This window comes from Polyodon spathula, chromosome 17 (genome assembly GCF_017654505.1).
Source record: "Polyodon spathula isolate WHYD16114869_AA chromosome 17, ASM1765450v1, whole genome shotgun sequence".
In the NCBI taxonomy this organism is placed as follows: Eukaryota; Metazoa; Chordata; class Actinopteri; order Acipenseriformes; family Polyodontidae; genus Polyodon; species Polyodon spathula.
The window spans coordinates 12,660,026-12,686,517 of NC_054550.1; the positions used below are offsets into that span (position 1 = coordinate 12,660,026).

General features: G+C 37.7%; 1 protein-coding gene across 2 annotated transcripts; it reads right to left on the reverse strand.

Moving 5' to 3' along the window:
* On the reverse strand, positions 1 to 26,029 carry LOC121329873 (TNF receptor-associated factor 6-like). Of its 2 annotated transcripts, none has more exons than XM_041275844.1 (8): positions 25,943 to 26,029; positions 19,700 to 20,118; positions 17,770 to 18,060; positions 14,646 to 14,796; positions 13,260 to 13,418; positions 6,995 to 7,066; positions 5,104 to 5,181; positions 1 to 2,295 (listed from the first exon to the last, which is right to left on the reverse strand). In XM_041275844.1, the coding sequence occupies exons 3-8, from the start codon at positions 18,057 to 18,059 to the stop codon at positions 1,378 to 1,380; spliced, it is 1,668 nt and encodes a 555-aa protein (XP_041131778.1). In that variant the 5' UTR covers position 18,060; positions 19,700 to 20,118; positions 25,943 to 26,029; the 3' UTR covers positions 1 to 1,377. The 2 variants fall into 2 exon arrangements, with proteins under 2 accessions (XP_041131778.1, XP_041131777.1); XM_041275843.1 differs by having other exon boundaries at positions 25,919 to 26,012.
* Positions 26,030 to 26,492: the final 463 nt, after the last annotated feature.

Below are 26,492 nucleotides of genomic sequence, written 5' to 3' on the forward strand. Positions count from 1 at the left end.
TTTAGAAAAAAATATTTTATTGTTTACAGCTATTTTCTGGCATAAAGAAATACGTAGATAAAATAGTATTTCAAACATTGGGAACCATACTGTTGAAGACCACGGGGTGGTCTCAGAAATATGTTTGTCACGTTATCAAGTCTCTTTCAGGGATTCATGATAATCACAATGGCCACGGAAGGAAAATGTAACAAATGACACCAAAACATCGTCCTCCCAGCAAGTGCAGGTCAGAGTGCACAATGTTTACTTCATCCGAGCAAGCTGGGTTTGACTCTCACTAAGGTGAAATTAGTTTCTTGCCCACATCCAAGAATTGCCAGTTTAGAATGAGGTGTCCTGGACTGAATGACAGGGTGATCAGATAAGGACTGAGGGGCAGCGAAATTGCACTGAAATAAACAAACCCATGTACCCCAGGTGTACACTGCATCTGTCAGTCAGATTGAATCCACAATGACAATCAGCCAAGGGTCTGTATTGCAGTACTTCAACTAGGCACACAACTAGTGATGTATTTGAATCGGCTATTTTGCATGTTAATGAACATTTATTTTCCAATGTATTTGCTGTGTTTAATTGTTATTGTTTTTACTCTGCTTTAGTATCCACCTCTGTGCACATTGCTTAACTCTGCTTTTCCATCCTTTAATACATAACATTATACTGTGCAAGCTGCAGTCTATTTTATTTAAAACTTTATTTCAGTCCTTGTGTCTCTTAAGAGGCTGCAGTGTTAAGAGTATCTGAATATTGTTTCAACTGTAATAAAGTAGCTTTGCTCCCTTTTATTTTATTTTTTTCCCTTTTTAAACATTTAACAATACGCTGTTGTGTCTATAGATATTTTAAGAAAATACACGCGCACTACAAGGCATGGGAAATGTTTCTTAAAATAGTGTAAGACACTGGTTTATTTTGTATATACCGGTCTATGGATTGATTCCTATGATCAGTCTGATTTGTTCCACTTGTTTATATTGGCTAAACTCATTTCCTAGATCTTCGTATTAGCATGCTGCAGTTGGAACTCATTTAGTTCAGTTCTTTGGCATGCTTCTGAACCACAAATGAAACGCCGTAATTGACCCAAAGAACACCCTGCAGTGTTTACAAAAAAACATCAGTATCTTTGCTGTATCCTGGGCTGGATGTAGCACATCAATATATATTTTAAAAGGAAATAGGTAAGCAAATTTATATGATTGATGTTTCCAATTACGATACATAACCTCCATGATAAGACTGCATAATGTTTGACCTTGAGTATTCGTCACATCGAATCAGCACCATATTGGCATTATGTAATGTTGCTTCTTGTCTATAATATTGCTGAAACACCAGTGACTCAGTATCACCCCCTGCTGAACCTCCATGTTAAATGGGGGGCTCTGTGCCCCTGGGCTGAAACCCCTCCCTGCGAATGCTGCTCACATCGAGGCGCGGGGTGACCTCGCAGCGCACCAGCAGTGCATCGTTCCGCACGTACTCCCTCTTCTGCAGGTTCTGCAGGTGCATAAAGGTGACATAGCCGAATCCCTTGGGGTTGCGTTGGGCAGTGGGGCGCTGGAAGGCCAGGAGGTCCGGCTTAGTATCCATCACCTCCTCGTGGTTCTGCTGGACAACACCTTCAGTCTGGTCCAGGATGGAGAGGCGGATGGTTCCCTGGAAGGGCCAGGGTAGCTGGCCGTCATACTTGCCCTGCATGGTGTGCACGAACAGGGAGATGAAGTTGGCGCAGCGTGGAGCACTTGGAGTCTGCAGATGGAGTCGAAGGCAGAGCTTGTAGCCGGGCCGGCCCGTGTAGAAGCCGGGGCTGTGGATGACCACAGGCTGCTCGGCCACCTGGCTGCTCAGGTAGCTGGAGAAGTTCTCCAGCTTCCACACATAGATGCCATTACACTGCTGCGCCTCCAGCTCGTTCACCGTCTCCTCCAGTGTGCGAACCTGCCTCTTCAGAGTACCCACCTGCACGCTCTCAGTCTCCTTGATAGCCAGCAGCTCCCGGATCTGGTGGTCCTGCCGAACTAGACGGGCCTCCAGCTGCTGCAGAGTCTCACGCTGGTCCTGCAGAGCTGCAGAGCACTGGCACTGGAGAGAGGGGGCTGTAGCAGCAGCCCCAGCCAGGGAGAGAGGCAGGGGGATGGGCCCGGCAGAGGGGGACGGGGCGAAGTGGAGATCAGAGCTCTCTGGAAGATGAGTCGGCATGCGGTTACCGAGCAGGAACTGTGCCATCAAACGTAAGTGCATCTGCGTGTAATCCTGCATGTGCTGCGCCAGTTTGTTTCGCTGCATCTGCAACACAAGATGAAAAATGAATGGAAAAGTAAACAGAGAACAGCTGGACTTTATTATAAAAGTGTCCAACCATAAAGCCTTAGAATACGTGGAGATAGCCTCATTAATAAGGGGGCAGATTTAACTAAGTGAATAATGAATGATCTTCTAAGACCTACATAACTATTAAACACTCAATGGTAAAATCTGTAAAGCTAAAAGTAATTTTCTTTGACAAACATTTCGACTAGATGTAATGTCTATATCTGGTAATTACTACACATCTAACAAATCCCTTTTTTTTTTTTTTTACTATTTTTTAATCAAAAGGTGTTTATATTTAGTTACTGATAAAACATACATTTTGAATAAAAATCAGCAACTGTTCTCATGTAAATGTTCTGAATTTAAGGGACCTATCATGGCAGAATCGGCACTGCTATAGTGTTAAAAACACACACACACACACACACGTGTGTGGTGGTGTTGTGTATGTATATATATATATATATATACCAACTGCGACCTTTATTTTAATTTTTTACCCAGAACTTGAATGTTTTAGTATTGCACTCATTTAAAAACATGTGCGGACTCAGAGCAGTTCACATTGGTTCACGTCAACAAGTCAGAAAACAAAATATCAAATCTACACTTTCGACATTTGAGACTTTCTATTATTTATTTTAAATAAATAAATAAATAAACAGATAGCTGCAAGTGTTTACGTCCCACCTCTATCACTTCTGATAGCCACTTCATGGCTGCCATGACTCTCAAGGTCAATTGCAGTGTACCAACTTTAGTCCACTTGATGTGTCAAACTAGTGGATTAAGCATGTTTAGTTCACTGAAGTCAGTAAACCTGCCAATCACGATTGCAGCGTACCAGAAGTTAATCAACACAGGCATCATCTGTTAAATGAAACTGAACAAGATCCTGACTGCAGCATACCAAATAAGATTTGTGATAATCTTGTGCAAGTGGATTAACTTAGTACTGTGAAGGATAAAACTAACTTTGTACACTGCCGAATTTTGCATTATTTTGAGATGCGTTTTGATGTTTGAACAGAGGCAATGTGGTCCGGTGGCTGAAGAACCAGGCTTGTAACCAGCAGGTCCCAGGTTCAAATCCCAGCTCAGCCACTGACTCATTGTGTGACCCTGAGCAAGTCACTTAACCTCCTTGTGCTCTGTCTGTCAGGTGAGACGTTGTTATAAGTGACTGCATCTGATGCATAGATCACACACCCTAGTCTTGTATCTTGTAAAGCACTTGGTAATAGCTGTCTACTATGAAAAGGCACTACACAAAAATTAAGATTATTTATTTAATATTGGTTATTTATTGGCCATGCACAATCAATCAATTGTGAAAATATTAAAACATGAAGATTGACAAATATGTTTATAATAATAGAAATAAAATGCTTATATATGAGATTATCTGTACAATATGTTATTGTTTTAGGGTATACAGCAGTGTTCCAGCGAGCCATCTTGGGGACAACAGCACAGGCTCAGGGTAGAGGAGGAAAACAGCTGTACAATTTTGTACAATACAAGAAATCAAATCAAAACACATATCATATTTTTGCAGAATTAGATGCAGAATAGCCAATAAATGACATTGTAAAAACACACACTTTGTCAGATGCAAAGTGCTATGAGGATTTCATGCAGCCATGGCAGCCTTAATGAAAAATATGAATTCCCAAAGCACAAGACATCAGACAACAAAGCTGGGTCACTTAGGAGGGTATGGCTCACAGTTTCTTGGTTGCTTTATTCAGCAGTTGGCGATGGAGCCTACTGTAACTACTGCATGCTTTTTGGTAGAAAAACAATACAAAATGCTCAGAAACTTGACAGGTTACACACACAAGTCATTTAAAAACCTGGGGTTCAGCAGTTACAAAACTGAAAGAACACCAAGAAAAAAAAAATCACAATTCCACAAAGCATCAGTAACAGTTGGCAATGATTTTGTATCTGTGATGCAAACTAAAACACCTGTTTTGCACTTCATCTATTACGTAAATGTACTTGCAAATGTGTTCAAAACCGTAGAATTTAGTGAACCAGTCGAGCTACAAGGCTAGATACGCCCCTGAAAAATGTGTATTTCTTAGTAACAGAATTACAAGGCACTCTGTCCGGTACATAAAAGTACTGTTCTCCCAAGCTAAGCTGGCAATGGAAGAAACCTCAATTGTAGCCCTCGCTAAGGAAAAGACTGGGTGTTTAGGAGTTCACGAGAGGAAATAAGCTTGGCTGGTACATTCATTTAACTGCTTGTTTTTTTAGAAGTATTTATAATCAAATATAATGTCTTCTCATAAAACTATTAGTGATTGCATTTCTAAGCAGCTCTGTTTGCTGTGACAGCAGGGTCTTCACAGGGCAGTACTGTACATGCACAGTGTACAGGACTTGTATAGTGGAGCTGTGAAGCCAAGGCAATGGCATCGAAAAGACCTTACCCCTTGGGGAGAAAAAAATTAAGAAAAATATGTGCATCTTTTACATCTGCAAATGCAACTTAACACACATTGTTTGATAAGATATAACCCCTTTCAAGGCATCATTTAAATTCGGTTTCTTTTCATATGGAAACTCAATAGTGAAACACAGGTAAGACTGTTGTAAAATGATACAAAAGCCTATTAAGCAGGATTAGCTTGAAAGTACAACATTAAGTATGCATGTACTTTGCCTGTCTTTCGTACAATTGAAGCAATAAGAAAGTGGGATCACTTATGTGCTGGAACATGCTGCAGCAGGGATGAAAACGAGGCTGGACCCTGCTTTCCAGAAGCTCACCTTCTCAGGACAGCCGAAGGAGCTGAAGGTACAGGCGACAGGGGCCTGAGGACAGTCCATTTCACAGTGATACTGCAGCTGGAACACAAACAAACACACACAGGAGCAGTGAGCATGCAGGCCTTCTACTGGACATTCGCACACAGGAGAACACCACATCTCTTTACAACAGCTCTTTGTAGGGGTGAAACAATTTCTTGTGCATCTTGAGAGCAACCACCAAACATATCTCAATGATATTGGAAATGAATATATGGGCCTTATTCACAAAACATTAAGGACTGATTTAAAAGAGAAGTCCCATTCTAATCAAATCAAGTGTTTAAAAACATTCCCTTACGATAAACAGTGTTAAAATTTGAATTAACTAATAAACCCTCTAAAACAGTTATACTGAAAATGGCATTTCATGAATCAAAATGTTTTGTCAAAAGGCTGTTTTTTGTTTAATACCCATTCTTTTAAAAAGTCATTAATAGTTTTAGGAATAACTGAGAACCCATCATACACCTTTCCCAATGTTTCTTTTGAAAACAGTATATACATGATTTAAAGGATTCACTGCTGTTTTTTACAGTGTCAAAGGCTTGCAGTTTTTTTTGGTTTTTTTTTTTTTAAGGAATTTCTGGTTTAAAAAGTGCTTTTACCTGCATGTGTTTATTTAGTTTATTTTAATTTGGTGCATGACCTACAGGATAAACTATACATCTGTCATACTATTACCCAGTTCCTGAAACGGAGTGAGAGAGAGCACGAGAGATGACTAGATATGAGGAGGTCATGCCAGAAATAGGAGGAGACTGTTTCAGGTCCCAGGAAACAGAAACAGGAGGGGTACATCAGACTGGGTACATATCTCCAGATTTACTACCAGAAACAGGAGGGGCACATCAGCCTGGGTAAACATCTCCAGATTTACTACTAGAAACAGGAGGGGCACATCAGCCTGGGTAAACATCTCCAGATTTACTACTAGAAACAGGAGGGACACATCAGGCTGGGTAAACATCTCCAGATTTACTACTAGAAACAGGAAGGGCACCCAGGCTGGGTAAACATCTCCAGATTTACTACTAGAAACAGGAAGGGCACACCAGGCTGGGTACACATCACTGATTTATTATTCAACAGAAACCTAATGACAATTGTCTGCCTATAACTATGACAAGTATCACTTGACTATATGTTATATTTGACTAACAGAAAAGTATATCAAAATAAAGCCATACTATGAATAACACCTTATTAAAATGAAATATATTTATTTTGGTGTAAAATGCCCAAGATGTCAATTAAAACTCAAGTTATTAGTATCAGGTATACTAAAAATCTTTCACAATTCAGAATTTCATTTTCTACTAAATACAAACAACCCGTATAAAACCACCCGCTAAGATTCTGATATAGTTGTAGTTGTGGTTTCGAGAAACTATCGAGCCACATGTTATTGAGATAAATCAGTTGAAAAACTTTCAGCCATTTATTGATAGTAGAATTTAATTATAGCCCAACACTTGTTTACACAGGCACCAATATTATGTTCTATATTATTATTTAATTAAAATTTCTTGTAAGTTAGGTGCCTGTCAACATAAGTACCGGCATCTCTAAAGTATACACCTTCAGGAACCAGTTATGTTATCCGATCAAAAGCAGAGAAGGCTAATGAAGCAGTAAACTAAACCAGTGCTGGTACAGAGATTGTCATTTTTACAAGGCCCTGGAAAGACCCAAGCAGAGAAACAAACACATGCAATTCTTTGTGGAGGTACCCTCTCCTCTACTTTACCAAATGTACATCAGCAAAAACAGAAGCAAATATCTTGGATCTCACAGAGCCCAGCAGAGGAGAAGGCAACTGTCCAGATCTCTCCCCTCCCACTCGTCTTACCTGCTCCCGAGTGAGCTCCGTGCTGCAGTAGTCACACACCACAATCGCTAGGGGGCACTCCTGGTCATGGTACTGTCAGGAAAACACAGAAAAGCGAGTTTTAAAAGAGATCCTACAAGTGCGTGCCAAAATTCAAGCTTTCCAAGGCCACTCCACTGGCTGGCTTGCGATCTAAAAGGTCTACTTTGGGTGCATTCCTTTACCCCTTGCAGGAAGCAGAAGAGTCAATGTGAACTACAGTTACACACTCTGACTGCGAGCATCAGCCCTGTACCTCCTCTCATCCAAGCACTCCTTTAACAAGCCTCTGACTGCTAGATGTGCTGCAGCTCTGCTGTTGAAACCATGGTCTGATAAACCAGTTATTATATAGACCTGCACATCCGAGCTATATCTTTATCTGATAACGGTTATAAAACATATTCCTGCAATTCACCCTGTGTATAGTGTGCTCTGCTTGAGTCTCCTTTAACCCTGATTTGTACTGCATCCTGAACACTGGGCATTTCAAGCCCAAATCCCCCTTTTTTGAACAGTACATTTTTCTTAAAGATTTTTCAGGAGGGAAACCTGCAATGTTTTGTCAGTTTCTAGTTGAAACTAGACAATATTAAAACATACTTGATACAAAAATGCAGAATTACTAATAGAATACCAAACTGCACAAGTGTGTGAATACAGTAGTCGTTTGGGGTCCTCAGCACCTGTAAATTATGCTGCATAAGTCAAAAGTACATGCAGCTAACAAAATCGTTTCAGTAAATCTTATTGTGTGTTACCATCACTTTGTAGATCTCACATTTTCCAATATGAAAGAGGCACACATTCTCAAACACATATTTGATTTTTTCATGTTATTTTTTTCATAGCGCTGAAAAAAGGTACTTCCTGATTAAGGAATGCATCTGACACATGAGCTGCTTCTGGGTCATTCCACACCACATTTTGGGATCTTTCCCACCTCACCTTCTCAGATTCTTCTGACATGAAATATGGTAGAATCTAGAAGTGTTTTAATAAGAATCCCAAAATAGCAGCTCACATGTCATTATTTTTTTAAGTTATGGATGTATAATAGCAGATTACCTACCTGTGACCACAGGTGTTAATACGATGGAAGCAAATGTTAAATAAAAAGTGCAATGGACGCCAATACAAATGAAATAGTTCCCCTACCATTCTACAGGCACGGCGGCCCGCCGGGTCAAGAAAGGCAGCCGCCGGGCCTACAAAATTGGGGGAAAAAAAAATTATAATTACGCATATGAAGTGAGTTTTCAGGTCTGTTTTAGCAAAGCAGGCTCTGCAAGGCTCCTGCACTGCCTCGCCTCCCCACAAGTCTGACTGGGCTGGTTACAATTAACTAGAATAATACATACATACATACACACATATATATATATATATATATATATATATATATATATATATATATATATATATATATATATATATATATATATATATGTGTGTGTATATATATATATATATATATATATATATATATATATATATATATATATATATATATATATATATATATATATATACATATAATATATATTAGTGCTACGGCTTCATGAATCCAGAAAAATGGGCCAGTGTGGCAAAAAGCTAACAATTAATTTACAAACCATTTTTTTAAAACATAACTTTCTAACTTTCCCACCGCAGGTCATATTTGTTGTACAGTCACATTCTGAGACTACGTACCGAAGTGCTGTGTTGGTGGTACTCATTTACACGACATGGCAAATCTTTTACAAATCGGGTTTTCTACAACCAAGCAACCAATAAGCAAAAGGTAAGAGCTGAAATCAATACATGATAAAGAAAGTAAGACAAACATTAGAGTGGAGGCTTCATTATGACAGTGAAAAAAAAAAGTAACATTCTGCCTTGTTTGCCATCGGTTTCCCATTGTTGCAGATAAAACAGCAGCTTTATTTGTTGTGAATTCAACATTTTGTTTACATCATATTAGATTACCCAAACTCTGGTCTCTTACACAGCCAAGAATAAAAGGCAATTGCATGTGTACAAGCAGACAGCATAACAGTGTAAGCCGGTAAGGTTTAGCTGGGTTCACAAAGTGAATAAACAATGCCCAAAGGAGATTTCTTCCTTCAGCAACCTGCTTCTTTAGACACAAGTTTTTCCTTTAGTTTACTGAATTAAAATGCAGAACTCAATGAGCAGCAACGTCTCAGCGCGTATCTCTTCCAATTAAAACAGTAGCATAATATTGCACAAACCACCAAATAATAATTTTTGCTGTAGTGTATTCAATATAAAGTAACATCTATCATATAGCAACCGAAATATTCTACACCTGTTTACTTAACAAACAATATTTATAAAATAATCTTCATAGTGTAAATATTGTAACCTGTCCAAAACAACAAACACATTCCAACATTACAATAGCTACAACATTACTAATTATAACTAGCCATCAAGTACTGACATCAGATGAATCTAAGTTAATTTGTTTATTCAATAACCTGTAAATAATTAAAAACAAGAATACCTGGTTGTACTTTTAATGGTCAGTGCAAATGTTGATGTTACGCCTTCCATTCATAGAAAGTCAGCAGTAGATGTCTTCCATTGAACTGCAGTCCAGAGTTAAAAAAGAACTCCTTTCCAACTCCAAGTATCTTGCCTTTTCTTATTAGTCACCGAGTTGTTGTGCTTAACATTTAATATGTCTTTATATTCATCATAACGTTAAATTACCTTTCTAATTTCGATGTTACCCAAGTTTGGATTACTTCTTTTAGCACTTGCTATATACATTATTTGATTTCAGTTCACACATTCAAAGTTAGCCGATGGCATGTTCCAAGAAGCTGTTTCATGACTGGCTAGCAACAGCTACAGAAGCTGCTGTGTACAATCATTACAGCGGAACTCATGCAGGGATCTGTTAACATTAGCTAAAAACAAGACAATAAAACAAGGCAACGTTTTCAAACAGAATATGATTACTGTAGAATGTTGCTATTACAAGCACAGCATAATTAATTAGGGTCCTTACGATTAATATGCAAATAACAACTGGTTTAAAACTGACATAACACATGTTAAGCGTCAGCATTAAAAAAATAGATGCGTTTGATTCTACTAGTAGCCAATGTATACGTTTTTTTTGTGTACTCGAATAAGTAATTTGCTATTCGAAAATTTTTGTAATTGTAATTGTGTATTTGACTACACTGACCCATCCCTAATTAGGATTATTATAATTCAGTTTTAGCGTTACTGAGACCATATGGTAAACAGCTTGGTTGCGGGTTTGCTTGCGAAAAAATGAGTATCATTTGTACACATACATTTTCAAATCTTGAATACAGTATTGGCTGAAGTAACATATATTGAAAGGCTTAGTTTAGCCACTTTCTTCTGAGACGTTGGCTCTCTTTGGTTACCATACACAGATAGAAACATATTGAAAATAAAAGCCATCATGGGAAAAATATATAAATATATAAAAATATATTGGGCCAGATAAAATTGCACCTGGACCAGTAAAAACACTAGCTCAGTGGCCCAAAGGGCCAATAGTTAAAAATCTAAACTTAGAGCCAGGAATGGGTAAAGGACCCCGGGTACAGCCCCTGACGGTACAACACTGACCATGATAGGTTTACAACCTTTAAAAAATAAATCATAGGTTGATTGCTTTGTAACACTAAAGGAACTGCTTTGTGTAACTAACGATTATACAAGGTGAATAGCATAAATTACCAATGAAGACGTATAATGCTGTTAATAATCCATATGGGAGAATATTTTCACTTATTTTGACATTTCCTCCAATGATCAATTTTCAATTCGCTTGCATGAGTTAAAGTTTGTGTGTTGAAGTGTCAATGTAAGGCAAATCAAACTTGTTAAAAATCAAATGTGTGAGTGTTTGTTTGAAACACAGCCTGGAGGTTTACTGACTTCCAGTTTCTGAATACTATTATCAGAAGGCTATGGCTGTTTTTTTTTTTTTCTCCAAGCCATGTAAAATAAGCTGCACAGACGACACCTACACTTTGTGTAAAACGTAACAGCAAACTTACTCCACCCCCATCAGGCCTATGATTCTAGAGGAAACACTGAAATGCCATATCGTACTTTTATTAGAATTTGTTAATTCCATAGGGTGATGTAAAACGTTTGGCATAACTGTACACACACCATATTTAATATGTTTGGTTTTATTGGTTTTACTAATTTAATGTACAAAGGGTTAACTTTATCTTTATTTGTTTTAAGTATGCATCAGTAAATTGTATGTTAATTCATTTTTAACCCATTTTAAAATGTAGACTTAGTTTTATATATCCTCTTATAATAAGGCATTTTAACAGTGGGAAACAGGTTGGCAAATGGATTATAATATAATGCAGGGGTCTCCAACCCTGGTATTGGAGAGCTACTGTGGCTGCTGGTTTTCGTTTCAACCAAACTCTCAGTTACTTAACAGAACCAATTATTAACTTAATTAGTTAAGATTAATAGGTATTCTTTAGCCACTGATGCTGTAAAGACACCTATAAAACCTGCTGGACAGGGGCTCTCCAGGACCAGGGTTGGAGACCCCTGGTACAGAGGGTTATAAACTAGTACTTGGGAATTATATAGTTAATTTTATAGCTAATATTTTTTTTTTTTTTTTTTTTTTTTTTTTTTTAATATATTCATATTCACTGGTTTGTTTTCCTTTTTTGTACTGAATATGTTATCACTGTGTGTGCTTTATTATGTTATTCACTTGTGATGCTTATTTAGTTTGTATTTTGAAGAATCCTATTAACTTCACTAACTAAGAACCCGTTATCACTTAGAACATTGGTCCTCAAAGTCATGCCCACGAAGCCAGGCCATCATGCCCACGGCAGCTGTTCTTAAATTATGGGTAGTGAACACAGTTGGCAAGTTAGCGTGGGAAAATAAAGCTTTAAAACACGTTTTCCAACAAAAGCGCCACAGCAGTCTGTTTTTTTTTTTTTCTGAACGGCTTTTGCGATCCGATCAACCAACTGACTATCTGCATTGTCTCTCAGTAGCCCAGTCATAAGTTAGCTGGGTGGGACATAAACTGTGTCTGTTTCAGGTGCAGGTACCGACCGTAAGTTTAACCAATAGGAAAGTCAAATATCTGCAAAGTTTTACGCAGCTGTCCAATCATAAGCGGGGTGTTAATATGCCAGATAAGCACTGAATTTATTGAGAAAAATAATACATTTCAGTATTCGGAATTAAATTTTCTATTTCTGTATTGTTTTTTATTTCACCAGACCAGGGAAACACTGTACTACTATATTTAGTTACGAATCTACTTTCTCTGAATAATTGTACTGGAGATGAGTAATCTTTAAAACAGAGTAGTGTTGACAAATTTGTCAAACAAACAAAGCGAGACGCTATCTATCCTTTTATTTTAGTTTATTCATGGTTATCTGTGTAAACATGCTATTTAAAAATATTTCCATGCATATTTTATGTAAATTATTCAAGATAAGCGCAGCATGCACAATTACTACCTGAGACTTTGCTTTATCAGAGTGAGCCAAGAATAACTCCCACTAAAACGCTTCAAATATATATATATATATATATATATATATATATATATATATATATATATATATATATATATATATATATACACACACACTGTGTATGTCACGAGAAGGCAGTATTTAAGATAAGAACCTATGCAATAGTCAGCGTGCCTGCAAACAGAGTCTAGAGTATTTAGAAATTCGCATAATAGCTAAATATATGTGAATGAAGCAGGTTTCCACTGGGCTTAATCACACATTTTTTGATTAAACATTTCTTTTTAGAGAATTAACAGCTCCAATGGAAACATAGCCAATGACTCAGAATTTGAGCTTGAAACATGAAACATTCTAAATATTTGTCATTTATTTCCTTTAAAAGAACCCAAACTCCCAGAAGCCAAACACTGCTTTTCCTATCTGATGTGTCAACTTATTCCTTCATGCCACATCTGACCAGAAGTATAGCACTGAAGTATGTGCAATGTGCATTCCATACATTTTCTTCACTAACAGCTTCAAATAAATTATCATTAAAAAAAAATAAAAATTAAAAATCATTCACCTGTGCATTTTTCACACAGGAAAATCTTAGACCTACAAAATGATGGTATTCTATATTAGGTAAGATTTACTGGAAATGTTTTGCTAGCACTATGTACTTTAAGACAGTGAAACCAAAAGAGCCAGTGCATTGTCCTCACCTGGAGCTCCTCGAACACGATGCAGGAGGCACAGTTCTGGCAGCTGGTCACTCGGCGTGGGCACTCCTGCTTCATATGCTCCTCCTGCTGGCTCCTCCACACAGCAGTGTGGCACAGCGGACACTCCACAGTGGCAAAGACACACTGAGACACGTGCGTCTGGTGACAGGCCCGGCAATACAGAACACAAATCAGTAAAATACGACTGAGGAAACTCAGGGTATCACAATTGGATAAGCAATCACAGGTAAAAGAGTTTCAGTGAATAAGAACAAACCATCCCTGGGAACATTATCTAAGGGGAATGTCTGCAAGCATGATGTAAAAGGGACAGATGGATAAGCCAAAATAAAGCTGTTCAATAGAAAAGCAAATGAGTTGGAAAATGTTTCTTGGTTGCCAAGTGTTCCCCTAAATACATTTATTCAGCCACACTGAAGCAACACTTGAGTGATAACACTGTGTAACAAAACATTTTTTTTTTTTTTGTTCCTGGGCAGTAAGTGTTATTTCCCAATTGCTTATGCCTCAAAAGTATAGAACATGGCTATTATTCCCCACAAACTTTGCTTTTGTGACCAGGACAGTGATATTTCAAAATACCACTATTTCCAATGGGAAAATGGGCAAATGTGTGTCTTTTCGTTCACATAAAGTCCGAAAAAAACAACATATGAATCCAAATTAACATGTATTTATACTAAAGTAATACAAAGATGACTACAAAAGATTTAGAAGCGAGTAGTTTTTTGAGATTTACAATTATACTGTAAATACAGTATAATTGTAAATCTCAAAAAACTACTCGCTTCTAAATCTTTTGTAGTCATCTTTGTATTACTTTAGTATAAATACATGTTAATTTGGATTCATATGTTTGTTTATTTGCCCATTTTCCCATTGGAAATAGTGATATTTTGAAATATCACTCTCCTGGTCACAAAAGCAAAGTTTGTGGGGAATAATAGCCATTTTTTATACTTTTGAGGCATAAGCAATTAGGAAATAACACTTACTACCCAGGAACAAAAATTGTGTTACATAGTGTAATTCTCATGTAAGTGTGTCATGTCAATGGTTGTTCTTATCGATAAAATGCACTTAAGTGATCACTGACACTTATGTTGCTTCTGAATATGTCTGGGAGTGCAGTGTTTTAGCTGTTCATAAACTAAAGACTGAAATAAAAGATACTGCATTAAGTAGCTGAGCTACTGCAATATGTTGTGTAATAGATTTCAATGCTCAAAACAAATATGTGGTTCTAATTTTTACAACAAAAAATGTTATTCTGTGCGCTGCAAAACCAAAAATAAGACCTATATAAACTGCACTCTTCAAAAATGGGAGTCCAGCAACAACATCCAAACCTGCAGTCTGACCCACCTCTAGGTGGCGCAACTCCATCTTGTGCATGCAGCCCTCATTGGGGCAGCACACAGTGAGGGACAGGATCTCTCGCTTGGCAAAATTATCAGGAAACAGCTGGTTCTCCAGCAGAATCTCATTGTCCACTGGGCACTTCTGTCCTGCATCCCTGAGAAAGCACAGACAGCAAGCACAGGTTTGAGAGCAATTCGGAATCGCATAGCTACTACAGGGAAGCACCAGACAGCAAGCACAGGTGGATGAGCAGTTCTTAAAGTGATATCAAAATCTTCCCATTTTGCATTTCCATTAGCTACATAGATCTCAGATGTGCAGATATTGAGAAATGTCAAAGCATTTAAAAATGCTTTAGGATACAGAACTTTCTTATTTTCTATGCCTTAAGAGACGTTCACACTGGACACGACATAGCACCAGGGCACTGCAGAAACAAAGAGCTATTCTTTTCAATCAAGGCATTCACACCAAAGGTGACGTGCAAGAAATTTCAACTTTTATTTCAACTTTTACCGCTCTGCTTCATGGCATATCCTACCAGCAACCAATCAGGTAAAAGTAAGAAGGTTCCTTTCCCCAGAGAAAATGTCTCGCAAACAATTAACAAACAAGATGGAAGTAGTAAAGCTCATCCAGCATGTGTCTAACATCCAGAGCTACATAATACAACACTTACTATTTACGGGCATGCAGACCAAAACGCCAATGCATGGAGGGCTGTCAGTGTCTAGATGGGACGATCGGGCAAGTGAATATTTACGTATATGTCAACGTGAGCTCCTTTAAGTAACTTCTCTGATCGAAAAAGCATTTTGTTGAGTTTATTTCCAGGTACTCAGCAGGGTTTCTGTGTGCATCAAAACAACTTTTCGTCTTTATAGGGGAAGCCTGCCTTCGGTGTGAACAGGAGTCTGCAGTAACACAAAGCGAGGCACAAGGCATGTGTGTCGCAGCCAGTGTAAACGCCCCTTTTTTTTCTCTGGATGTGACTGGCTGAATGCTTTGTCAGTCAATAAGGGATGTAGCTGGTTAGTTAATGACAGGAAATAAGCTGTTGAAGAGGCAAGGAGAATTTGACCAAGCAAATGCAATGCCATCTGAAAAGTTGGCTTGCAAACAGAGATTTCTTTAAATCAAGAGCAGCAGCAGATACCATGATTTAAAATAAAAATACATGATTTCTTTAACATGTGCTTCTTTTAAAACTGCAAATTTGAGACGTATATAATGAATGGAAGTGCACAGCAGGTAAGAATTTATGGAATTATTTTGTTAGCTAAATGACTTAGTTGCAGCTAAAACAATATGCCTGCCACCCTGCCTGCAAGGATAATAAAAAAATACACAAGCTAATATTTGATCAGGCATATTAAATAAAATCGAAGCACAATATTTGAGCTTGTTCTTCAACAGCTAATCAGTCTGTTAAGATTCACTGATTTCTTTAGAATTTACAGTAACAAATAAGATTTGAACCACAAAGTTAAATTTACTGACATTACTGAAAGCACTAGCTGAAAAGGATCTACTTTCTTACATGTTATGCACTAGTACAGTTATGAATGGCTGGCATTATATTAGGAAACATTTACATATTGATCTTCTCCAATGACACAAAAAAAAAAATAAGGTGTTTAAGTACGTAACTGTAGCTAACAAAATAGTTTCAACATTTTTTTCACCATGCACATCCATTCATTAAATAGGTCTCAAATGTGTAGTTTCAAAGTGTTTTTATTTTAAAACAGGATATACGGTACTAGGTTTGTAATATTAGGTTTGCAAGCCATTTTGACCCAGAAGACACTGCTGTATAACATTTGCAAGGCTCTCAGGGGTGTGGGGACCCGTATCCTTTTTCGGGACTCTCGGGTTTGCAGTTGTCTGCGTCCCAGGAATGCGCGTCTGTCCGCTTGACATGAGCATCGTAGATTATATATATATTGATTTCTTTTAAATCATGCAGGTAATACAGCTGCTTTATGTGAGGTGCAAACTTCGAAATGTTGGCGTTGACCTGGATACATCTTCTATCAAAGCAGACTGAAGCACTAAACACTATAATGAGTTGCACCCCCTTTCATCTGACCTCCTGTGTACATTTGCGTGTTTTGCTGAAATCCATTTCAGGCTTTCTTGCTGACTGCTTCATAAACAACCGGCAGAACTGACAGTAGTTAGGATGTTGGGTACCGTTTGTTTATTTTCCAAATTATCATAGTTACCAAGGTTTTCGTACACAGTGTTGTATGTGCTCCGTGCACAACTATTGCTGGTAGTGTCTCGTGAGCTGCTCAGTGTGTTGATATGTAAATAAATCCTGTTCACCTGTGGGGCATATCAAATTCAACCTCCATCTCGATCTCCTGCACACACTCAAAAAGGCAGACGGCTAGTCTGTCACAAGCATTAATACCCTTTATCTTTCTAAACAAGGGATTTAAGGGAGCTCCCTAATAAAAGCTGAATCTCAAAACAATAATTGTGTGAATATAATAATGGTTACAGTTGTGTATAATGGTATTTAAGAGCTCCCCTCAATTTAGGTTTGATATTAATTATGTTGATGTCGTTTTCTAGTGTAGTGTCTTCTGGAACAAAGCAGAGCACGCATTGTTTGCAACACTGAATAGGAAGTTGGAATTTTGTTTCTATTGCTACACCGTTTTGTTCTTCATTCTTCATACTTTCCTTTTGTGGCTTTTCGTGTTTGTTTCTTATTGTTAAAAAAAATATCCTAAATTTCCCCCAAAATTTCCTCTGGGACCCTGAGTTATTTTAGCCGAGTCCTGGACCTTAATGAAAAACATTTTGGAAAGCCCTGATTGATCAAACCTGCACATTTGAGAGCTATGTAACTAATGGAAGTGCAAAAGGGCTAAGCTTTATGGAATTATTGTGTTAGCTACAATTACTTGTATTTATTTTATACAAAACAATATTATTTAGTCTATCTTAGCTGCATTCACATTTTAATTGAAAGCTAAGAGTTTTAATTCAAATTTTAAAAAATCTCTTATTTTTTCAATGATAACCTTAATTTAGAAAAACAAAGTTTTCGTAACAGCAAGTGTCTCTCTATCCTAGCTTGTAGAATCTCTCCGCTCTGCCCAAGGGGTCTCACCTGAGGGATTTCTCAATGCAGCCCTTACAGAATCTGTGTCCGCAGGGAGTCTGCACAGCCGCCCTCAGAGCCATCAGACAGATGGGACACTCGTACTTGCTCTCCAGAGGGGGGTCGAACTCCACATCGTAGCCCTGCGCGTGCGCCTCTATGTCGGGGGTCTGGTGGTAAGAGGTCCCCACACTGGAATTCCCCATACTCTCCCCCTTCTCTAAGGAAATGCCCAGGCCAGACCGCCCTCCACAGCAGGTACTGTCCAGGCTGTCTGACTCTGTGTCACAGCTAGCCATCCTGAGGGAGACAGCAATGTTTCAATTTAAAGAACACACTAGGGTAGAACAGCATCATCCACTAGTCTCCTAGCCAAATGTTAAAGCGACTGTTGATTAGAAACCGATAGCCAACTAATTGCACACCACATGATTGCAAAGTCATTCTGAAGCGTGCAGGTTCAGGTGAACGCAACTGCAATTGCAATCCATTAACATGTACATTTCAGAACATTCATAAATAGCTTAAAAAAATTCATGTAGTTTTAAAATATAGTTCACAAAGAGTACAGTGTTACGGAACATTATGTTGACAAACGGAGCACCAGACATTATCAAATACCTGATTTATTAAGATTTTTCTTTTCAACTCTATCCAATTAGTAGTCGTTCTACCGCTAGAACACACTATCAAACCAAACCAATTTTAGTGTATAGCGTCCTTCAAGAACATGCATCCCAGCATGCTATAGAGCTCTAAACTACTCACTAGTAAAAGGCTAAGTTAAAAAAAACTTACATGTTTTAAGAGTCAAAGATATTAACTGACTTACCAGTCCGAGCTCCAAACTGAAGCAAACTAAATGCCCTTGCGCCAAAGTTACCAAATTTCAAGTCAACAGCTGAATCATCTACAGCAGGGTTTCCCTATGTCTGCTGGTTTTCATTTCAAATGAGATCTCAATTACTTAATCAAACCCTTAAATTAAACTAATAATGTGCTTAAATATAAATTGGTCTCTGCTCCTAAAATGTTGCCCATTTCAAGTTATAGTTAACTTGAAATCTCCAACTGTTTAAAAGCTGAAAACAATGAAAAATATATAATTAAGCTAATAGTTAAACTAAGGGTTCAATTAAGTAACCGAGAACACAGTTGGAATGAAAACCAACAGACACAGGGGTCCCCCAGGACCAGGATTGGGAAATCCTGATCTACAGCACCAAGAAAAGCAATTGTCACATGACTTCCATTTTCAGCATGACTCCTTCATGGAGCTAATGTCGACAAAAAACAGTTCTACTACTTTCAGCTTCCTCAAATGTGCTGAACAGCACAATGCTGTTGTGTCCCACAGGAACTCAATCCTACCATGTCTTAAAAGAGATAGTGAACTTACTATAGCACTCGCTGTGATTTAATTTTATAACAAGTAGGCTTTATCAGAGAGAGACAAAGTATATACAAATCCCTGCCATGGCTGCACTTAATTATTACTAAAAAGAACCTGCATGCACATAAGTCACAGTACAAAAGCAATATATGCAGGTGCAAGCAGTCTGCCTCTCAAATCCCAAGATTGAGATAAATTCTGTATAAGAGCTGACATGTCGTGCAGTTTGGACAAGAGGGCCATAAAGTAAATATAAATTGCTCAAGCTGTGCAATATAATGATTTTACTATAAGAGATTTCATTTATTATAAAAATTGCAAACATTGTACATGTTGCTGCCTTTCAACTTCAGAATTGTTCTGTAGGACATCTGTACACAGGATAATATACTGAACTTCTGACAATCCACAACGCTGAGTGGTTGATTTCTCATATGTGATTTCCAATCATAATAACATATTACACTTGGATCAATGGGTTATGTGAGTTTGTTCAATACAAATGTGCCACTCCAGCACAGGATAAATAGCCATTGTGAAACTCACCCTCTAGGAAGCAGCCTGTCCAAATATAGCCTCAGACTTTGTCAGTCACTCAATTCACTGGAAACCTCATCCCACCAGAAAAGCAGTTTGGAAAATCTCTCAGCAGAACTGCCCTCAACACTTTGAAAGTTCCTTTTAGGCTATCTACTGGACATTGGTTCACACAATGTTTTTCACCAGTCACATACAATGTACAAGAATCTACATTTAGCACTTCTCTTTTTCACTGCCTAGTAGATATGTCAAGTGTGTTTTACTGTTTGACATGTTTAGTTATTGTTCTGCTGTTTAAAGATCATCTTGTTCTTTTCCTATCTGAAGGAGGCACAAAAACACTCTAAAAGAATTCCTCCTTCAGTTGTTTTGTTCTTCCCACACAGAGCTTGCCAAGGTTTGTTTCAGCACATCTGCCACTGAACCTAAAAAACAAACAAGAGAAATTAAATAAAACTAAGCAATGCAATAGTTACACGTGATCCCATGCAACAACTACACATGCGATCCAATAGGTTACACATGATCTAATACAATAGCTGCACACGTGATCTAGGGATGGGAATTTTAAACATTTAAAACGTATAAACTCCAAAGTGGTTAAACATTGAATAATATGCTAGATACATAATTCCTCATGTTATAAATTTCACCAAACGCATATTTTTTAATGTACTAATTTTTGTAATTTATCATCCTATACAGCAGTCTGTCGCTCACATATCCTGCTGCTGTGGTGTCACAGGTGGATATTATAAAAAGGAAGGGGTTTGGCAATTGTTCCATGTAGTTTTTCTAATTGGTGAAACAGAAAGATTGACACTGGGGTGGGTTTTATTCTTGGTCGTCGTGGCGCTTCATTTGGTGCATTCTATTTTTCATACTGTTGTAGGCGTGGTATGGTAGTTACTCCACGGGGTAATAAAGTTAATGACAAGCTTTTTTTTTTCTTTTTTTTTCTGAAGTTTGTTATATATTTTTTATAAAATGGCATCTATAAAAACAAAAAGAACAAAGCAAAACATTTGGAAGTATTTCGAGAAACTTGAGGAGATAAGCCAAACAAAACTGCCGTACCACAAAAACACGTTCAATGCTTCAACATTTGAAATGAAAACATTCAGAAATTACTGTGGCTGGAGTTTAAAAAAATAAATAAATAAAAAAATCCAGAATAAAACAGAATGAGAGGGTGAGTGCATGAGTTCTGCATGTGTGGTTCCCACTATCAAGCATGGAGGAGGCAGTGTCATGGTCTGGGGTTGCTTTGGTGGTGACAGAGCTGGTGATCTTTACCAACTCCATGGCAAGCTCAACCAGCATGGCTATCACAGCATACTTCAGAGGCATGCCATTCCATCAGGATTACGGCTAGTTGGACTGTGGCCACAGGGCCAGCAGAAGTACATCTGAATAGTGCAGTAGAAATACAAAGAAAGACATTTACTATGAATAATAATAATAAAAAAATAATAATAATAATAATAATAATAATACAAAAGCTTTTAAAAAGACCAAATTCCCATTGGGTTTATTTATGAGAAATGTGTGTGAAGGAATCTACCAGTTAATCAACTAATGCCCATAAATTAATTAATCAAAAATGTATGTATATTTTAATATATACTTTGGCGTGTATGTTTTCTTTCTTTGTTTAAACTTTGTAGTTAAGTCTAAGATGTTCAAATATTAATTGCTTATTTAAAGTTTCTCTGCTTGGGCAGTACAAACCAGGGCTGTCAATATACATCATAATATAATGGAAACAGTGTGTGTGTGTGTATGTAGATATTATACGTTTAAATGCTTACACCTGCATACCATTTAAAAGTTCATAAAAAGTACCAAAAGCACATCCCTAGTGTGATCCAATGTAATAGCAACATGTGAGCTAATGCTTCTAGGAAGGAAGGTATGAGGCCTTGTAACCAGGAGTTCCCCGGTTCATATTCACTCACTGCTTTGTTGAGCAACTCACTTAACTTCTTACGCCTCCTTGTTCCGCGGGCGGAACATCAGTACTGCAATTACATGTTATATTTCAAAAATCATCTGTAATATTATTACAAAAGCAAAACAGCAAAAAAACCTGACTCAATATCAAAAACATTGTTTTCCTACTGTCAAACAGCGAAGGAATTTTTCGAATTTGCCGTTTCACCGCTGAAATATTCCCTTCACAATGTATCTAGTACCTCACAGTTCAAAAACAACTCCGATCGACTAGCTGTGCGTTTCGCTGCTCTGGCCTTACATGTATCTGTTGATGGTGAAATCTCACTGATCAAGTTGTAGGGGAGGTCACAAGCTTTCCATTCATACCTTGACTTTGTAGCCTAATCCACTGAAGAGTAATCGATGTGCATATGTAAACAAGACAGATATTTGCAAGCGAGGGCGCAGTGTTATGCACATAGGATCAAGGTTTCTTACCGTTTTCTGATCATTTTTCAATTTGTAAATTATATAAAATATAACGAAATGGCGAGCAGTGTTCCAAAGCATCCCAAAAGAAGTCGATTCAGTCTTTTTGAAGTTTTGGAGGAGATGGATAATAGTGAAAGTGACGGCGAAATTTACTTTCTGGGTTGCAGAGCGCTGATTCAGCATCTGTGAAGCAGTATTTGAAGATGGATTGGAGGCTCTTCAGGATTTGTAAGTATAATGGATCCACATTATTATTATTATTATTATTATTATTCATAATTTTCAGTTGCAAGAAGTAATTGTTGCTTCCCGGCCGTCTTTATTATTTTCTCATTGATGTTCATTGATTTAGATTATTACATGGGAGTGTTTAGCAAACTTTTTTATATTTCACCTAGAGACAGTGTAGGTTTCTTAGCCTTTCAAGATAAGCTGTCTGCCTGCTCCAGCAATCACTCACTCAATTCCTTTGTTTGCCACATGTCAATCAAAGTAAAGATGAAAGGAACTGAGGTGTTTTCAGTCTGGCAGCCTGATTTAGTGCAGCAAAGGTGTCTGCAATCTCATTATTGACATTTAGCAGATGCCTTTATCCAATAATCAACATATGGTCATGTGTCAGCAGTGCTTGAATGAGTGTAACCACTTTATTTTGAAAAAAAAACCTCATTATTTTGCTTCTTGACATTTACATACTTTCAAGCAAGTGAGTAACAAAAATACAGTCAGGTACTGAAAATTCAGAGCTACAAAAAAAAAATCCCAGTAGCAACATTCTCCTGCACAAACACACAGTTATGTGAGAGCAATGTGCCTGACAGTTGTGTCATATGAACAGAGTATTTGTCATGCATACTCATCATGGATACATTTTGGGCACCCCAAAGCTCTCCAAAAAGGCCACCTTTTGAATGAAATATTGGACAAATAAGTAAAAAAGAGGATTAAAAAAATCAAATTCATGTGGCAATGTATAGCATGTGAGGTGCCAGAAGGTCACCTCCCTTTTAGATCTTGCTCAAGAAATATGACTGGCCATAAAGATTTACTCAATATTCATTTTTGGAGAGGTTTGGGGACCCTTGGACTTAGCTTTGTAAAATCTCATGTAGAATTTTATCCCTTCATTCATTCAATCAGTTTCAAATTTTTATCCAGTGTAGAAGACATGTTGGAAGCAGTGGAAAAAAATCTGGCTCTTTTCATGTGCTACAAGGTGAAAAAATGATGATAGAATATAAACAAATGAAAAGCGTTTCTTGTTTTTTATGGGGTTTTTTTTGGATATCTCCTTCCAGTGTGGTACTGAGTAAGACTTATATCAAATCTGGCCAGTGGGTTACCTTGAATTCAAGCCCTGAACCATGCCTGTGCTGTCTATACTTTGGAAGATAATGTGATTTATTTAAGGCCATAGCCATCCAGGCGGAAATTGCCTGTGGGAGGCTGGGGGGTTAAGAGGTTAACCTCCTTGTGCTCAGTCTTTTGGGTGAGATGTTGTTGGAAGTGACTCTGCAGCTGATGCATAGTTCACACACCCTAATCTCTGTAAAATAGGCTTCTGCTAAATAAACAAATAAGCAATAGACAAAAGCATTGATGGACTGACACCAAGACATAAATCCTTGCTCTACATGGTACATTTATATTTATGTTTTATACTCTGACCAAGCAAAACATTCAAACTTGTGTTGGGCCAGCCGTTACCTATTTGATGCGGGTATCCTTGATTTAGCAGCCTTTTGTGTCAGTATTTCCAGAACTCTGACACAGTTAGAACTGCTTCACCAGAACCCCATTCCCATGATCTTGGACCGCGTAACCAGAATCCCATTCCCATGATCTTAGAAAGCTTCACCAGAACCCCATTCCCATGATCTTTGAAAGCTTCACCAGAACCCCATTCCCATGATCTTGGACCACTTCAGATCAGGTGACATGCGGTAATAGAAGTGCTAATTTGGATCTTTCAAAAAAGCTAATGCTGTTTTGTAGCCGTTATTGCCATGAAATACCAAGCAACTTTCACACAACTTTTTCTGGCAGCTGCTGAAGAGACCAGTTGAGCTTGAATTCTTTCTTTCACCAAGTTTCCTAAATTAAGACAATCTGGGCCAGCTGTGCTCACACCCTCTGGTGGCTGTCCTCGAGACTTCTAGTTTGTTCCTCCCTGTCAAAGCTCACAATGCTAAATATTTAATGAGCTCTGTATCCAAACATCACTCCTCAGGGCATATTCAATCATTTGGAAGGTTTGCCTCAATCTAGTGGCTCTTTATTTTATCATAAAACTGAAACTGCCATCATCTGTACTCCAGGTGTTGTAGTGATAATGGCTACTCTGGGATTTAATCATTCTGGGACCCAAGAAACAGTTCAGAGAAACATAAATGTGTCATTCAAGTATGATATGACAAAAAACTCAAAAATCAGCTAAAAAAATAAATCCTAAAAACTTGAATCCCCTGAATATAATTCTTGTATTCCCCATACCTAAACACAGTCACTGGAGTACCGGTACGTGCTTGTGGCTTACCGGCTTCTGAAGTTGGGTGGGGATGCACCTAGGGTTGCCACTTGGCCCCATAATTCTGGAACACTGAGACAGAAGAGTATTTTGAAGTTGCCTTTAAACTGAAGGAAATCAACATGTGAATTTAGCCCTAAACCTTTGCTAAATTGATTCTGGTGATTAATTATCTTGAGGCAGCATGACAATACACTAATAGCTTTTAACAAATGAAATAAATAAATAAATAAATACATCATCAATATTTATATATTTTATTAATAGTTTTAAAAATATATATTTTAAAGTTTCTTTCTTGTTTCTAATAGTATATCACCTTCTCCCACTGAAATCAATAATACTGAGCAGCTGTTCACTATTCCTGACACCAGACAGAATGAACACTGGATCAGTGTTGTTACTTAATCGGGAGCGTCAATGTAAATTAGGGCTATATATTAATAATTAATAGGATATAAATAGCATCTTTTAACTATTGAGAACTGAAATATCATTTTGTACAAAATAAAAATAAATATCTTGAATAAACCTACACACGTTTATTCAAAATGTTTTTTTTTTTATTTTGTAAGATTTGTATTGTCACAATGATTCGGATAATTAAGAAGCAGTATCAATTAAGCAAGTACTGAGTGCTCAATTCACGTGTTTATTGCTTTCAGTTTAAGGGCAACTTAAAAACCAAACTTAAAAGTGTTCCGGAATGGCGGGGCCAGGTGGCAACCCTAGACGCACCTGTTGAGCGATCACACTACACAGCAGGTACCTGATTGTGGCTTACTGGCCTCTACAGCTCGTTGGGGATTTCCCAACCAGTCGGCCCACCGGACACAAGCGTGTTTTGTTTTTTTTCCCGCCAGGTCACTAGTATTAGCCTCACTGTACTGTATTAAATTGTGTTGTTTAGCGTCGAGTTGTTAAACTGTTTTTACAAATGAGTTGTCATTTGTAAAAACATGACCAAAGTGCCGACACTTTATATTTAGGCTCCAGCGACCCTCCATCTAGGACTCGTAACGATATCATAGTATTTCAATGATTATTTTAATTATCAAGTAAACATACAACGACAGATTCGTGAAGTCATTAATTATAATTAAGGCAGGGGAGGTATCTGAAATGAGCAAAGACTTTCCGGAACAGTATGTGAACTTTTCTTTACCAAAATTACGCGCCCTAACAGAAACCAAATCAAACCAAACCAAACCAAACTTACTCCATAACTGAAAGAAAAACTGAGTTTACCTTCGCGTTTTAACTGTACATACCGTATACATGTTGCTCAGTCGTACCTGTTTAAAAGACGCCCTTTCAATCAGGAAATCATCTCATTATTGATACGGTCCAAGTAACGTCTCTTCCTGTAAATAGCCATTTCTAAACGCCTATGGTGATGTAAATCACAGCGCCGCCTGTAGTTGTGGAGGTTTATTAATAATCATGTTTATTGTACTCTTCGCTGTCTTTTCTTCAGGACTGTATCTTGATTATGTAGCATGTTTAGCGCTCTAAACACTGGGGAATCACACCCTGGATTTTGCCAACCACAACAGGCTCTCTGAGGGTATCCCAGTATACCTTATTAATGCTATACATTAATAAAGTAGGGAACTCCTAGCAGTATTTTGATGTACGCACTTGCTGAAACGTTCGTCTACTGTTGGTGTATGCTTTTACCAAGCTTTACGATCCTTTGTTCTCTAGTCAAGGTTTGTTGTGTAATACGCATTACTGTTACCTGGTAAACCATTTTTTATAAGAAAATGTGTATCCTTTTCATTTGTAATGTTTAGCAATCTTAACATTTCTGACAGTTTGAGTTCTTCCATCCGTTGTATGACA

Bases quoted from the DNA above. Each gene is read 5' to 3' on its own strand.
- LOC121329873 (XM_041275844.1), bottom strand. From the start codon at position 18,059: ATGGCTAGCTGTGACACAGAGTCAGACAGCCTGGACAGTACCTGCTGT. The intron at 14,797-17,769 runs GTGAGACCCCTT...GTGCTTTCTCAG, and splicing joins TGCATTGAGAAATCCCTCAG to GGATGCAGGACAGAAGTGCC. The intron at 7,067-13,259 runs GTGAGGACAATG...TTTTCCTGACAG, and splicing joins TCGTGTTCGAGGAGCTCCAG to TACCATGACCAGGAGTGCCC.